The following is a 14,919-nucleotide window of genomic DNA, read 5'->3' as shown; positions in this document are numbered from 1 at the left end:
TGGATGCCATAAACAGTGGTCTGCAGTGTTTTAACACCATCTTCTAGTATTGGCTCAGCTTGGAGTGCTGTCCACAACTTTAGCTTCTGGAAAACCAAAAAAAGAGCGAGTTGAGTTGAGCTGGACGGTGCCGTTCGTGAATGTTCATCGCCATCGTGCCCCTTTAGTTTCCCCCCAAAATGATTCCTGAATCAATGTCCCAGCAGGCCAGCACAGTGTGTGTATGTGTGTGTGTGTATATATATATATATATATATATATATATATATATATATATATATATATATATATATATATATATATATATATATATATATATATATATATATATATATATATATATATATATATATATATATATATATATATATATATATATATATATATATATATATATATATATATATCATTAGGCTTAGTGTTGTCTGTAAATAACCAACCTATAAACCGTTTTGATCTTTAGGCTGTAGACGACGCTGTATAAGCCCATCTACGCTGATCCGTTTGTCACAAAGCGTCTGAAACAGAGAGAGATATTCCTCTTGGATCTTTGACTGCCTGCCTCTGAACATGTGTCTCTATTATAGTGAATCTTTTGTCATGGTGCCGCAAAGAATTGATCCAGAGAGATTAAATGGAGTCCATCCTTCATCTGATGGTGATCAGGCTGTTCACAGGAACTGAAAATATTCATATTCATACATTTTATTGAATCATTTTGGATATATAGAAAAAGTCTACAGAAATGGGCAGATAAATCCTAGCCAAAGGAACAGTCAATACAGTCAATTTGGGCTGACTGAATGATTCAACCGCTGTGCTTCTTTCTCTGTCTCTCTCCTCTCCTCCTCTGTCTGTCTCTCTTCAGTGTGACTGTGTGTCTCATGGCTGTCCTCCTCAGACGTGGGCTTGCCGTGGCCCTGCATCGGGTCCTTGAGTGGGGCTGCCACCCCGCACTGCCTGCTTCTCTGCTAGGTAGAGTAACCTGTTGGTGTTGTCCTGGTGTGACTGATGGGTCTCTCTCTCTGTCTCTTCCACTCTGTTCTTTCACTCTCCCTATTTGTCCGCGAAAAACAATGCCTGTGGATTTCCCACTTTCATGTCTCGGACGTTTCATTTTTTAGTGGCAGTGGTGCCACAGTGGTCCGCCTGTGGTGTAAAGGTCTGAATCTCTGAACAGGAACGCCTTTAAATGCATATTACATGAGACCAGCATGTAGTGTGGATACATACATTTCTTCCGTTTTACCGCAAAACCGTGATGCAGTCTTTTAGTCAATAAGGACAAAAGAGCAAAACACACAAATACATGGTTGTCCCAGTTCTGTGGGAAGGAACTTGACCGTGACTGCACAGAACCTGCTTCCAGACTAGGTGTCATGTCAGAATATCCTACATCCACATCTTAAACTCATATTCAGGGTGAGCACAGTGCAGCTTTCCCCCTTTAGCAGATGAAGGTGAAAACAGCCTTCTGGTATCAAACTCTCTTCATAATTCTGCACATTGAAGTTCCAATAATTGTTCCTTTACTTGGATGAAGTGAAGGAACAACAAGCAAAGCAAATGTTTGAGTGGAGGGGGGACTTATATACTTATATACGTGCAATGTTGAGGTGTCCACATGACTCTGGTAGTGTATTGTACATCATAGTGTATTACTTAAGTTCAAGTTGTGTCTTGTTTGTATTTATTTGATTCATTTACACTTTGTTTTGTTTTGTGCAGGCTGTAAAAGGTGTAGAATGTGAACATGTTGTTAGAGTCATGCAAGTCATCTTCCTGTGCGTGTTTGTAGTCGAGACATCAGCCCGATGTCTCCAGACAGCAGCTACAGCCCTGGCTGTATAGGGACACACACAAAGACACTGTTCAGTCCACTTCCTGTGATCCTCTAATATTATATCAGTAAGAACCGCTGTGGAAGCCCCGAGAGGCCGATGAGAAAAACAGGAATTCTTGTGATTTCTCACCATGTATTCATGACGATGTCCTTGTTAACCCTAAAAAGGACAATTTCTTTTTTTTCATCTATGAAAAGTGTTTTTCGAAATTAGTATTACAACAACATACACAACAATAATGTTGCACAAAAACAATGAATGTGTTTGTATTCTGTACAGGGACTTGGATTATTTCTTAGTACAACTTTTCTTTTGTTTAAATTTTGAGAAATTAAATGAGCATTTTTTTCTTTAAAATTTCCCTGTGACTTAACTGAAAGTCACTGTATATATACACTCACCGGCCACTTTATTAGGCACACCTGTTCAATTGCTTGTTAACATAAATAGCCAATCAGCCAATCACATATCAGCAACTCAATGCATTTAGGCATCTAGACGTGGTGAAGACGACTTGCTGACGTTCAAAGTGAGCATCAGAATGAGGAAGAAAGGGGACTTAAGTGACTTTGAACGTGGCATGGTTGTTGGTGCCAGACGGGCTGGTCTGGGTATTTCAAAAACTGCTGATCTACCGGGATGTTCACGCACAACCATCTCTAGGGTTTACAGAGAATGGTCCGAAAAAGAGAAGATATCCAGTGAGCGGCAGTTGTTTGGACCAAGATGCCTTGTTGATGTCAGAGGTCAGAGGTCAGAGGAGAATGGGCAGAGTGGATGGAGATGATAGAGAGGCCACAGTAACTCAAATAACCACTCGTAACTACCAAGGTATGCAGAACACATCTCTGAACGCACAACATGGAACCTTGAAGCAGACGGGCTACAGCAGCAGAAGACCACACCGAGTGTCACTCCTGTCAGCTAAACTGAGGCTACAATTCACACAGGCTCACCAACATGTGACAATAGAAGATTGAAAAACGTTGCCTGGTCTGATGAGTCTCCATTTCAGCTGCGACATTCAGCTGGTAGGGTCACAATGTGTCATAAACAACATGAAAGCATGGATCCATCCTGCCTTGTATCAACGGTTCAGGCTGCTGGTGGTGGTGTAATGGTGGGGGGGATATTTTCTTGGCACACTTTGGGCCCCTTAGTACCAACTGAGCATGGTTTAAACGCCACGGCCTACCTGAGTATTGTTGCTGACCATGTCCATCTCTTTATGACCACAGTGGACCCATCTTCTGATGCTACTTCCAGCAGGATAGTGCACCATGTCACAAAGCTCAAATCATCTCAAACTGGTTTATTGAACATGACAATGAGTTCACTGTACTCCAATGGCCTCCACAGTCACCACATCTCAATCCAACAGAGCACCTTTGGGATGTGGTGGAACGGGAGATTAGCATCACGGATGTGCAGCCGACAAATCTGCAGCAACTGCGTGATGCTATCATGTCAATGTGGAGCAAAATCTGTGAGGAATGTTTCCAACACCTTGTTGAATCTCTGCTACGAACAATTAAAGCAGTTCTGAAGGCAACAGGGGTCCAACCTGGTACTAGCAAGGTGTACCTAATAAAGTGGCCGGTGAGTGTCGATTGTAACGAAGGAATTAGTTAGTCGTCCAATCAGGATAAAGTATTAATGTTTTCTGTTTTTCTAGGTGTGTGTCCATGTCGAGCATGCCTGTTAAGCAACATCCTTCAAACTCTGCATTAACAGTGGGAATCCCAAACAGATGCTGATCCGGCACTTTTATTCCTCATCTGGCCTTCGATGGCGTTCAGTATCTTGACCTGTGTTGTCTCTCCCTCCCTCTGCTCCCCTTCCTCCAGCCTAGTCCCTGGTTGTAGCCCTGCTGTGAGGTGTTTGGCTCTACTGGTGGGTGGAGTACCGCTCTCTGTCTCCAGCAGCCATGTCGGGCTTCAACCTGCTGCATCTAATAACCAAGAGCCAGCCTGTAGCTCTGAGGTCCTGCAGTCTTCCCTCAGGTCCACTGACTGGGTGCTGTGTGCCTGCTGTGCTTTGCCTCTCTAAGGCCTTAACACCTGGCTGGTGTGTCAGCATGTCTTTACGTGTCTTTGTGTGTTCAGAATGATGTGAGCTGCTTAGTTCTTTCTCTTACATTAGTCGGTCCTCTCAGGGGTCGCCGATCAGTGAACGATGCTCGAGATCTCCCGAATTGGACCGAATCCAAACAGGGCTGGTAATCGGGCCTCAATTCATTTTTACTAACAATGCTTTGTATTCGCAGTGAGTATCAGAATCGTCCAGGTACTGCAAATATAGCACTGAATGCTCGACTCATTCTTTAATCAGATATTGCCTGATTTTGAAGTTTATATTAGTATATGTATTTCCTTTTTATCTATTAATTTCCCCGCCACATAGAAATCAAATCACAACCCAGAAAACGAAGTGAAGAGGTGTGTTTGTCCAGCAGAGAGCAGCATAGATCTGCCAACACTAAATACAAAGCACTGTCTCACGCTGTGTCTTCATGAGGAGGTAAAGGAGATGTTTCTGCTTTTAACGTGGAGACTCTGTCCATGCCAAAATGAAAAACAAACAGTCACATGTTTCCATGGAAAGTTCTTTTCAGATAAAGACAAAGCTTCCCTTCACCTCATTTAACTGACGACAGTCAGTGCTGCACGACTTTAATGCAGCACGGAAAAACAATTCATTCGGTTATTAAATGCTGACACGTACAGACAATCATTCACACGTTCACACCTACCCGAGGAGCAAACGCCTCATTTATACTCATTACTTGAATTTCTTTGTTTGAAATGATTTTATTTAGGCATTTTTAGTCTTCCATAATTATAATAAGTCACATTTTAGCACATTTACTACACACTTAAACCATCTTGTAAACCATGCTATTGTGTTTAACAAACCTATTGTTCCAGAATCCATCATAGTGAGCTCTGCATTCATTTATTACAAATGATATTAATGTTATGAGGTGATGCACTGCAGACTTTTCACGCCAAACGGCATTTCAAATGCATTATCACAAAGAATGAATGTAACTTTAACAAACGATGCAGACTTGATATTCAGTTTGATGCTAATTCAAGCTAATTGAATTTCATACTGCACTGATAGATGCATCCCACAATCTGTAACAGAGCAACATCAGCATTCATTTGCAGTCATATTTTGTGTCCAATAAATCCCTCTGGAATATGGAGGCACACAACAAGACCCGTTCTGAAAGTAATCCAGATAAGTCGGTAGGCCGTGCTCTTGGAACAGTTCCCTGGTATAGAAGAAAAGCCTTGTAGTGGCACCTGTCCCAAAACTCTCGTAGCATACCGGCACCACCATTTCAATTTTCAAGCCCCACCAAGTCCTGTGCACCTAAATGACTGGTGCCATCACAGCCGACATTTGTGCATGTATGCAAGTATCAGAAGTTTTCCCACAGAAATAAAAAACAAAATACAAAAAACAAATACCTCGGTTGTGAGAGGTTCCTGATACTCAAATATCCTTGAAGAGTAACTTTGGTATTTTTCAACCTGGACCCTGTTTTTGAATGGGGACAACACTTTTTTGAAATTGGTCCAGTAGTGTGGGAGAATGCTACAGACAGCAGCTGCAAAACAGTCTGCAATGTAATCATATTATTCTATCCGCACCGTCAATGTACATCCACTAAAAGTGCTTGTTTTTGCCACTGACAGGCTCAGACTGTTAGTCGTTTAACCATCATGGAGAGAGCCCCTATGGAGAAATAAAACCTTTTTCTTGACCTTTAGCTTGATCCCGTCTGTCATTTTGTCCAACCAAGTCTCATTCTGAAATCTTGCGACCTCATCCACACTGTCGAAATCTGCAAAATATTTATCCATGACATTGAAACAACTTTGAGATTACACGAAGCTTTTTCCACCTTTGTCTTCTGGCAACAAGTCACCTCTTGCAAGATCTCGAAACAAGACTTCTCCTTGAGCGAAACTTGGTGAGACGCAACAGACAAGATCAAGCGAAAGGTAAAGAAAATGTCTGTAGGGTTCTTTCCATAATGTTGTCACACACTTATAATAACAATCTGAGGCTAAAACATCCCTTTTTTTCCAGCCTTGTCCCCAATAATCACTTAAACACAAAAACATGGGAAAAGAGGGTGCAGGTTTAAGATTCAGACGTTACCCTCAAGGCCTCTTAAACATAGAAATTCTCAAAGGGTTTTGAAACTGCTTGGTTTTACATCAGTGTGGGCTCGTGAGGTGCTGGTCTAAGATACAAACATTAGTGCTGTTGGCGGTCCAAAAAATCAGCAGGGTACCTTATTTTTAAATGATTCGTATCTCCTCGAGTTCAGCATCTGTTGAGTTTGTATCTCTACTCACGCTACTTTCTCTGCTTTCTTGCAGCTTGTTGTGGTTCTGTTTGACTTTGCTGTTCATTTGAAAGGACCTTTTTGCTCATAGGTTCTTTTTGTGTTTTGTTTTTGGACAAAAAGAGGATATGTTTATCCTTGCACAGTTAGCATCTGCATGATGAGGCAGGTGATGATTCGTCATATCTGCGGAGAAAAACCTAAACAGCTCACCACTATCATGTTTATGCTGAACAGCTGGCAGTGACACACACACACACCTCAGGGAAACATCATCTTTAATTAGAAAGGATCTCTCCCACAGTTTACTCATACATGTATCTGTTTATTTTTCATTGCCATTATTATACAGTAAGATTATTTATTTTGGCCCACCTGCTTTTATTTCTACTTTATGTTTAAGCATGATGTTGAGTCGAAGGAAGTTTTTACAGTTTTGTTTATAGAAGAATGGCTGGAACTAAGTGAAAGTGTAGTGATGACTCTTTTTCTCTGGTACCATCAGAAGACCTGCGTAGTTAATATTTTTTGTCCCCTCTGATTCTCCCCCTCAGGAGCATGTAGGACTAAAAAGACATGGCCGGTGAGCTTCCCTCAGGAGGAGCTGAAGAAACGCCTCACACCAATGCAGTACCATGTTACCCAGGAGAGAGGAACTGAGGGGTAGGTAGCAACCACCTGCTAAGCATAAGCACTTTATACTAAGTTACATTTTCCAAAAAGTTTTATTAATTCAATATTGCCATGCTACGTTCAACGTGGTCATGTCTCGTTCAATGTTCTTGTGTTTTGTGAAATCTTCAGATATCTGTTGGGGATTCATTCTTTTTCTCTACATGCATATGTTTTTATTTTTATGAATGCTCAATAAGCTTTTATCATGAACAGACGCCCCACACTCACCTCCTATAATAACGTATATCAGTCTACTGTTTTACCTTTCATTCTTTATTCATTCATTTAATGTTAATATGAGGGACAAAAACAATATACATTGAGAATTGCGCAACAGTTATTTGATGCAATGTATCCCAGCAAATAACACACTTAAATGCTTTATTTTTCATTCCTGTGACATGACGATATCAGATTTCCACACAGTCAAAGACAAATATATAATATAGAAAATATTTGTTGCTGTACCCTGACAGAACCATGTGTATCATTTGTTCATCATGTTTAGCCATTCAATTTTATAAACATTTTCCACAGTGCCTTCACTGGAGGGTTCACATATAAAGATGAGGGGACCTACGCGTGTGTTGTCTGTGGGGCCCAGCTGTTCAGGTAAGAGCTGCACAAGTTCTTAACCCCACTGTGTGTGTGTGTGTGTGTGTGTGTGTGTGTGTGTGTGTGTGTGTGTGTGTGTGTGTGTGTGTGTGTGTGTGTGTGTGTGTGTGTGTGTGTGTGTGTGTGTGTGTGTGTGTGTGTGTGTGTGTGTGTGTGTGTGTGTGTGTGCGTGTGTGTGTGGCCATCTTGAATTCAAAATCGGAATTTCTTTGTCACATGTTGGGAGTCCACTGCAATGTGAGAAAGATGAGGCTTTTTTATTTTTAAACAATGAAATGAACGAACTTCTTATTGAAACTTGTGTGTCCTTTTATAGCTCGAACACTAAATTTGACTCTGGATCGGGTAAGTTGAACCTCTCTGGAACACTACTCTGCTTTCTTTACAGTATGGGGCTGTTTTTGACGAGCATGTTGAATCTCTTAAGCCTAAAATTCTGTTGTGAATCTATATGAATGCTGATATTTGCTAATCATTGACCTCAACTTATTGGTTTCATATTCATACACATACAACAAAACTTTGTTTCTCTTGTTTGGGGTGAAACTCTCCATCAGTTTAACTGACTGGTCTGCTACTGACTCAATCAGTAGCAGCTCCATGAGCGCATCACAAGTATGTGTGTTGGATCCTCTTCATTCATGTTCAGCCGTGTTTCTTGCTGCTCCAGTGGTTTCATATCAGATGATCGAGTAATGGAGTTTTTTGTGAAGCTGTGCAATCCTTTATGCTCTAAACCTCCTGAGCTGTCTGTTTGAGCATGCTCCCCCCCCCCCCCCCATCTGGACAACCTGTTTCCAGGAACACTGCTTGATCTACCTTCAACAGTGATGAAGTCGGGTTTTCCTAAAAGCATCTAACTGATAAAAAACAATTGCTGATTTCTTGGTGTATTTGGTTATTTGGGACAGTGCCCATTAATGACACATTCCTGTAAATGCACCAGACTTAGCCAAGAGATATTTCATCTGTAGTCCCTCAGTGTTTACAGCTGGTTTGTCAAACAGAAATATTCTGTAGGGAACACAGTTAATGCGGGGACATCTTTCTATTATATTCATCTGCTCTCATACATTGGTAGAAATATGAAGTACATGTAAAGCCAGTTAATGTAGTGCAGTTACATCCTTAAAGAAGACTGAGAGCCTACAGCCATGCCGACAGCTCTCAGGCTGTTCAACGCTAACATGGTGATGTTTAGAAGGTCTAATGTTTACCATATTAACCATCTTAGTTTAGCATGTTAGCATGCTAACATTTGCTACTTAGGACTAAACACAAAGTGGAGCTGAGGCTGATGGGAATGTGATTCATTTTGCAGGTGTTTGGTCATATTAGTATTGGACACATTGAGTCATTATGATTACCATGAATATCTTTACCAAGTTTCATGGCAATCGTTGCAGTAGTTGTCCACCTTCCTAACACGATGCCGTCATGTGTTCAGGTTGGCCGTCCTTCTTTGACCTCGTGAAGGAAGAGTCCGTCACCGTGTCAGATGATTTCTCCCATGGGATACACAGAGTGGAGACCACCTGCAGCCAGGTACACTACAAACACCCAACTACACCCTGACAGCTGGGACCCGACAGTCCAATCAAATGCACAGCGGCTTCCCCGCAGCGTTTCACAGACAAAAGAAAAGTAAATGAAATAATTGGAAAAAAATAAATATAAAATGACAGGGTGTCATATTTGACAGTGTGTTGACTTGACTGACAGGTGTCACAGCCCATCAAACCCAGAGCGTGGCTGCTCCCCCCAAGGTCTCCGCCCCTTTTCACCAAATGTGGATCTTCTGGATCCAGTAAAAAGTCTGCCCTCCTGTGTCCAGCGCTATAATCCACTTTTTTTAAATAGCTGAGCTTCCTGTCAGAAGACAATTCTTGTCTATGTTGTAAACACATTTGGCTGCCGAAAAACCTGAATCTGGCTCAGCTTGTGCCACAAAACAATGTCTTTAAGGAACGCTTTGTGTCGGCCAATCAAACATATGCAAGTGCATATTCCTGATACTGTAGAACTCAAATACAAAACCTTGGTGACGAGTAGTTCAAGGTATCGTTTAAAAAAATGAAGATACCAGTACTATGAAGGCAAATCACTGTCAAAATCCGAGAGCGCAAATGAGATCCATGCGCGCGCGAAAATCAAACAGCCGCGCGCGTATTTTACTTTGGCAGGCAAAATTCACTCTCGCGCGAGCGAAAGTTGCTCGCGAAGCTTAAACCTGCTCGCTAGCGAAACTTTTACCTGCTCGCTCGCGAGTAGTTTTTCTTTTTGACAGTAAGTGGGCGGACCCAGTCGCCATTGTATCTCTACATCTCATTGGTTACAATCCTCGTCTTTGGATAAACCGGATATCACTCTGACGCAGACACGCGCGGCTGTTTGATTTTCGCACGCGCATGGATCTCATTTGCGCTCTCGGATTTTGACAGTGATTTGCCTTCATACAGTACCCTTAAAATAATACCGACACTTCATTCGATACTTGCTATGTGAATGGAAGCTGTGTGTGTGTTCCACTGGCTAATCGCCGCCGCACTGCACATCACTCATGCAGCGGTTGCGTCGTATACCGCCGTCCCCAGACCCGCGGTGGTGGCATTGTTTAGTGGACCGTCCAGCCTCCAGGTTAAAACTGTTAGCTTTGTCAGGACTGTTGGCGTTGTTAGCGCTGTCAGCTGCTAGCTGCCCGGTCAGACATGTTTAGAGCCGTGTGCAGGCAGGAGATCCCTGCTGCTGTACTAAGAGTTCTGCTATAGTGAAGCCATGACCCGCCCTACTCTGCCTCTGACTGGCTTGTACTTGCCTTCGTCAGTTGGATTGGTGAGGTTTAGGTACAAGGAGTGAGATTTGTTTAGGGTAAGGGTAAGAATATCAGAGGCAGAGTAGGGCAGGTCATGCCTTCCTTATAGTAGGATTCATTATACCACATCCTGGCTGTGTGGGTATAGCTTCTGTGATAGGGGACGAATCACGCGTCCCATTGAATCGAAGGCTTGCAGTGATTGGCTGTGAGCAAAACCATACAGATATAGATTTTTTTCTAGATGTGGTTACATAAAGGAGCGATTGCAGCTATTCTTTGACTGGTTTTATTTTTTAGAGTTCCAATACCCAGCCGTAGTGACGAGTGAAGAATTAACCTATAAGAGTCTGTTCATTCTTGGTTAAAGACTCTGGCCTCTCTGGTCTCTCTGGTCTCTCTGGCCTCTCTGGCCTCTCTGGTCTCTCTGGCCTCTCTGGTCTCTCTGGCCTCTCTGGTCTCTCTGGTCTCTCTGGTCTCTCTGGCCTCTCTGGCCTCTCTGGTCTCTCTGGCCTCTCTGGTCTCTCTGGTCTCTCTGGCCTCTCTGGTCTCTCTGGCCTCTCTGGTCTCTCTGGCCTCTCTGGTCTCTCTAGTCTCTCTGGTCTCTCTGGCCTCTCTGGTCTCTCTGGTCTCTCTGGCCTCTCTGGTCTCTCTGGTCTCTCTGGCCTCTCTGGTCTCTCTGGCCTCTCTGGCCTCTCTGGTCTCTCTGGTCTCTCTGGCCTCTCTGGCCTCTCTGGTCTCTCTGGCCTCTCTGGTCTCTCTGGCCTCTCTGGTCTCTCTGGCCTCTCTGGTCTCTCTGGCCTCTCTGGCCTCTAGTCTCTCTGGTCTCTCTGGCCTCTCTGGCCTCTCTGGTCTCTCTGGTCTCTAGTCTCTCTGGCCTCTCTAGCCTCTCTGGCCTCTCTGGTCTCTCTAGTCTCTGGTCTCTCTGATCTCTTTGACCACTTTTCTCTCTTTGGAGGACTTCATGTGAAATAACTTCTGACTCACGTAATTCTCCTGCTCTTCCTTCTCTCTCCTCGTCTCTCCCCCGTGTGTGTGAATCTCGCTCGAGTCGGGAAACTTGTTGGAATACACACATTGATTGGCTGAGCAGCATCACGTGATGTGATTTACAACACATGTAATTGGTCGGAGTGTTTCCTGTACCGCTGAAGTGCCGTAAAGGCTGGAAAAGCTGTGCCGGTTAAAATAGAGGCGCTCTGTCAAAATGTAATCATTCTCAATGATCTATCGGTTGTAGGTCCAGGCTCCAGATACAATGGCGTCTGCATGGGTCTGGATCCGAACCGCGGTCCGCCTATTGGTGACCCCTGCTGTAGAACATGTACAACTCAAATTCCAAAAAAGCTGCAAATCAATCTTTCCCGTTGTGTTTCAGTGCGGCGCTCACCTGGGACACCTGTTTGATGATGGACCAAGACCTACAGGAAGACGCTACTGCATCAACTCGGCCTCGTTGGCTTTCCAGCCCAAAGACGGGGCAGAGGGCGGAGCTGCCAGCGGACCGGCCAGCGACGGGAAAACGGAGCTCTGAAAGACACTCGTGAACCGCAGCAGACCAACAACTGTGCCTGTGTAGGGAGGGTTCTCATGAATAAAGTAGTTCTGGCTCTGTGTTCTGTAAAGATAGAGGAGGTTATTGGTCAAGGAAGGAAGGTGCTCAGGCCAGTGAGAATACTCTTGATGTATAATCTATCACAAGGGAAAAGTGCACGCTACCAAAACAGTCACATTCGAAGCTGCAAAACACCCTGTATCAGCTGATTGCCTTAAAGGGAACTACTTTTTCCCCTTAATTCCCTTTGGTTTGCTACGTGTGGGTAGTAGCATTTGGTCTGCTGATTTAAACATGGATGAAATGCTGAGTAGTAATAGAAACACACATATATAAAACATAGAGCTTTTTACATTCTAACTAAAAATATTTTATTACAGTATATTTTTGAAGTGATATTTGATACTGTGACAGATGGCATCTTATGGTGGACAAATAAAGTACTGTGGTCTTTGGGTCACTTCCTATATTTGTTTCTTTAGTTCTTTGCAGTAAGACATTTATATTTTTTTCAGTTTGTGTTCACAGCTTGTATCTAAACAGTTACTGGATGAATAAAATATCTGGAAAACATTCTGACTTCCTTGTTCCATGCTTCCGTGTTCCTCTTTAGGAGCCGCCATTGTTTTGATCCAGCGGTCGTTTCTCAGTTTCGCCTAAGCCACACCCATAACTGCCAGTAGCTTTTTGGTGTGATCTTGTGAAGCCACGAGGGTCTACTACATCTATTAATGTGTTTGGCGTCTAGAAGTCGTCCGTCTACCTGATTCCGTGTGAATGCAGCAATATCCAGGTATCTGCTCCCTACACCGGCTACATCCGCGACGACATCTGTGTGTTTACTGTGCCACTAACCGGGGGCTGTACGGGCCGTGTACGTTTTGATAGTTTGTTTATTGGATAAATTCCCAAGTGGCAGAAATGAAAAAACGACGGACCAGGAGACCGCTGCCAGGAGGAGAGCATGCGGTGTGGCTCAGATAGCCGCCCGTGTAGCAACCCCTGAATTCAGCCACTGCAAACCCCAGGGCCGGGGTCACAGTGGGCTGCTGGTCAGAGGCAGTTTTGGGTCCGACCTAATGGCAGCAACAGAGTTTTCTGACCCAGCAGTCCCCCAGGATCACACCCCGCTGCTTCAAACTAACTGCTAAGTGAAGGTGCATCTGCGCCGGAGCTGTTGCCCGCTCTCCTTCTGCCAAAGTACTCTCCTGGTGGCGGGGGAGAACTTTGGATGTAATCCAGTAGACAAACTATCAAAACGTACAGGGACCCTGTACCTTCAACGTGATTGACAAGCAGCTCTACTTCTTTGTCCTCTCATATTGGACTGAGGACAGACTCGAGGTACAAGTGGTATTAAAAGACAGGACGGGCCGGGGCTAGCTGGTTAGCATGCTCATTTCAGTAGATATCTCAAAACATAGACGTCTTTGACGTGACGTCAACACTAACGTCTTCACTTTTGGTTGACAATGTTTTAAAATAGAATTCTGGTCAGATCTTACACATTGCAACTTTAAGGCTGACAGTGGATGTTTTAGTGTTTGATTGTAAATTTTCCAGCTATTATTGGATTTCAGACTAGAAGCCTTCAGGTCACAAGGTGCCTCTCTAAACACTGGAAGTCCACAGAGGTTGGAGGTCTGGAGTGTGTGGGTGGCATGCAGGAGTGTGACATCAGCTCAGCTTGGGAAAACCTGGTGGCTAAGCCTGAGCTATGAGAGCGTTTATGTTCTGGATGCAATAAGGAATATTTACAAGTGAGGTGTGTTTAGACTGCAGAGTGGCAGCATAAAGCTTGGAGAGTGGGGGGTGGGAGGGCCCAACGTTTTACAACGTGTCATCCCCGTCCTGAGGTCACACAAACACGAGGAGGTTATCGGGACAAAATGATCTATTTACAGATGAGATGAGTGAGGAAGGCTGCAGCATGATAGCAGACAGGTTCCTGCAGCTCTGATCTGACTTTCACTAAATGCAGATGAAACACAGCTCATCATTGTGACAGAGGGAAAAAGACAATTTCATGCATTGCACGTGAAAAGCATTGAAAACAAGCTAATAATTAGACCGTACACTTGACCCTGACTCACCAGGCCACAGCCAACACTCGGCGTTGCCTCGCTGCAACACAATGAACAGCTGACTGCACCTGTGTAGGGAAATAACTGCACAGTAGTCTGTATAGACAATGTTGGAAGTTTGATTTATCATAATAGCACCATCGATTATATCTATTTGTTCAAATATATCTAAATGTTGGAAATCCACATATTGAGAACTAGTCTGAATATAGTGGGTCTGAATGGGTTAACATACTGCCTGTTTGCCATAGTAGGGATCAAAGTCTCTTGTACTGAAGAGGCGTAGCAGTTGCGTGGTGAGGCTATCATGGAAAAGGCAAGCGAAGAAAAAGAGTCACGTCTGGTCAGGGTTTTGGTACTTATTGGTTGTAATTCAGTGTAATTCTCAGATTCACCAGTGAAGCGTATGGAACTGTACTTGACTAGCGTCTAAGCTAACATTCAGTAGCAGGCTGACAGCTGTTTGACTGGGTTAACTCACATGCAACCCGCAGGACCGGTGTCTGAAAGGTGTAGAGCCAGTGGGTCTGACCTGAGAACACAGACCAGCGGACCTGCAACATGCCCTGTCCTATTCACGCCTGCGCATGATGAGATTTAATCTCACAGCATGGTTATTTCAGCCACATGGAAACATACCGGTGCCATGTAAAGCACCAAGGGGCAGGGTGGTGTTGGGGTACAGGTTGTAGATAGTGTGGGGTCCGGGTCCTCCTCTATGGAAGCAGAAACAGGAGACACAAAGGAGGGGTTTATCTGTCACAGGAAATTGTAGCACTGATGACGATTGGGGAGGGGGGGCAGAGTGGAAACATATTTAGGGAAGGAGAAGTGAGAGGCAAGTTACTCTTAAAGCCAAGGATGTTTGGAATACGTTACCTACTCATGTTACTCTTGATTAATTAAGAAGCTTTGAGGGGTGGAAATGGGGGCAGGGGGTGGGAATTAGGGGGGGCACTTAGCAGAAG

At 43.9% G+C, this 14,919-nt stretch overlaps 1 protein-coding gene across 13 annotated transcripts in view; it reads left to right on the top strand.

Moving 5' to 3' along the window:
• The window catches only part of msrb3 (methionine sulfoxide reductase B3), a 16,512-nt gene extending 4,072 nt beyond the window's left edge, over positions 1-12,440 (top strand). For 5 of the 13 annotated variants that reach the window (XM_076076270.1, XM_076076269.1, XM_076076272.1 and 2 more), the window contains 6 exons: positions 869-975; positions 6,765-6,873; positions 7,423-7,497; positions 7,817-7,845; positions 8,948-9,045; positions 11,691-12,440. In XM_076076270.1, coding sequence (XP_075932385.1) covers positions 869-975; positions 6,765-6,873; positions 7,423-7,497; positions 7,817-7,845; positions 8,948-9,045; positions 11,691-11,846 — 574 coding nt within the window. In that variant the 3' untranslated portion in view covers positions 11,847-12,440. Of the gene's footprint in view, positions 1-868; positions 976-1,001; positions 3,848-6,764; positions 6,874-7,422; positions 7,498-7,816; positions 7,846-8,947; positions 9,046-11,690 lie in introns of those variants that run through there. The other 8 variants (XM_076076277.1, XM_076076281.1, XM_076076282.1 and 5 more) reach the window with 5 other exon arrangements.
• Positions 12,441-14,919: the final 2,479 nt, after the last annotated feature.

Source organism: Anarhichas minor, unplaced genomic scaffold (assembly GCF_050575085.1).
Source record: "Anarhichas minor isolate MPS153535 unplaced genomic scaffold, ASM5057508v1 ptg000055l, whole genome shotgun sequence".
Taxonomy (NCBI): domain Eukaryota; kingdom Metazoa; phylum Chordata; class Actinopteri; order Perciformes; family Anarhichadidae; genus Anarhichas; species Anarhichas minor.
Note: the sequence above shows the minus strand (reverse complement) of the source record. Positions and strands in the feature narration are given on the sequence as shown.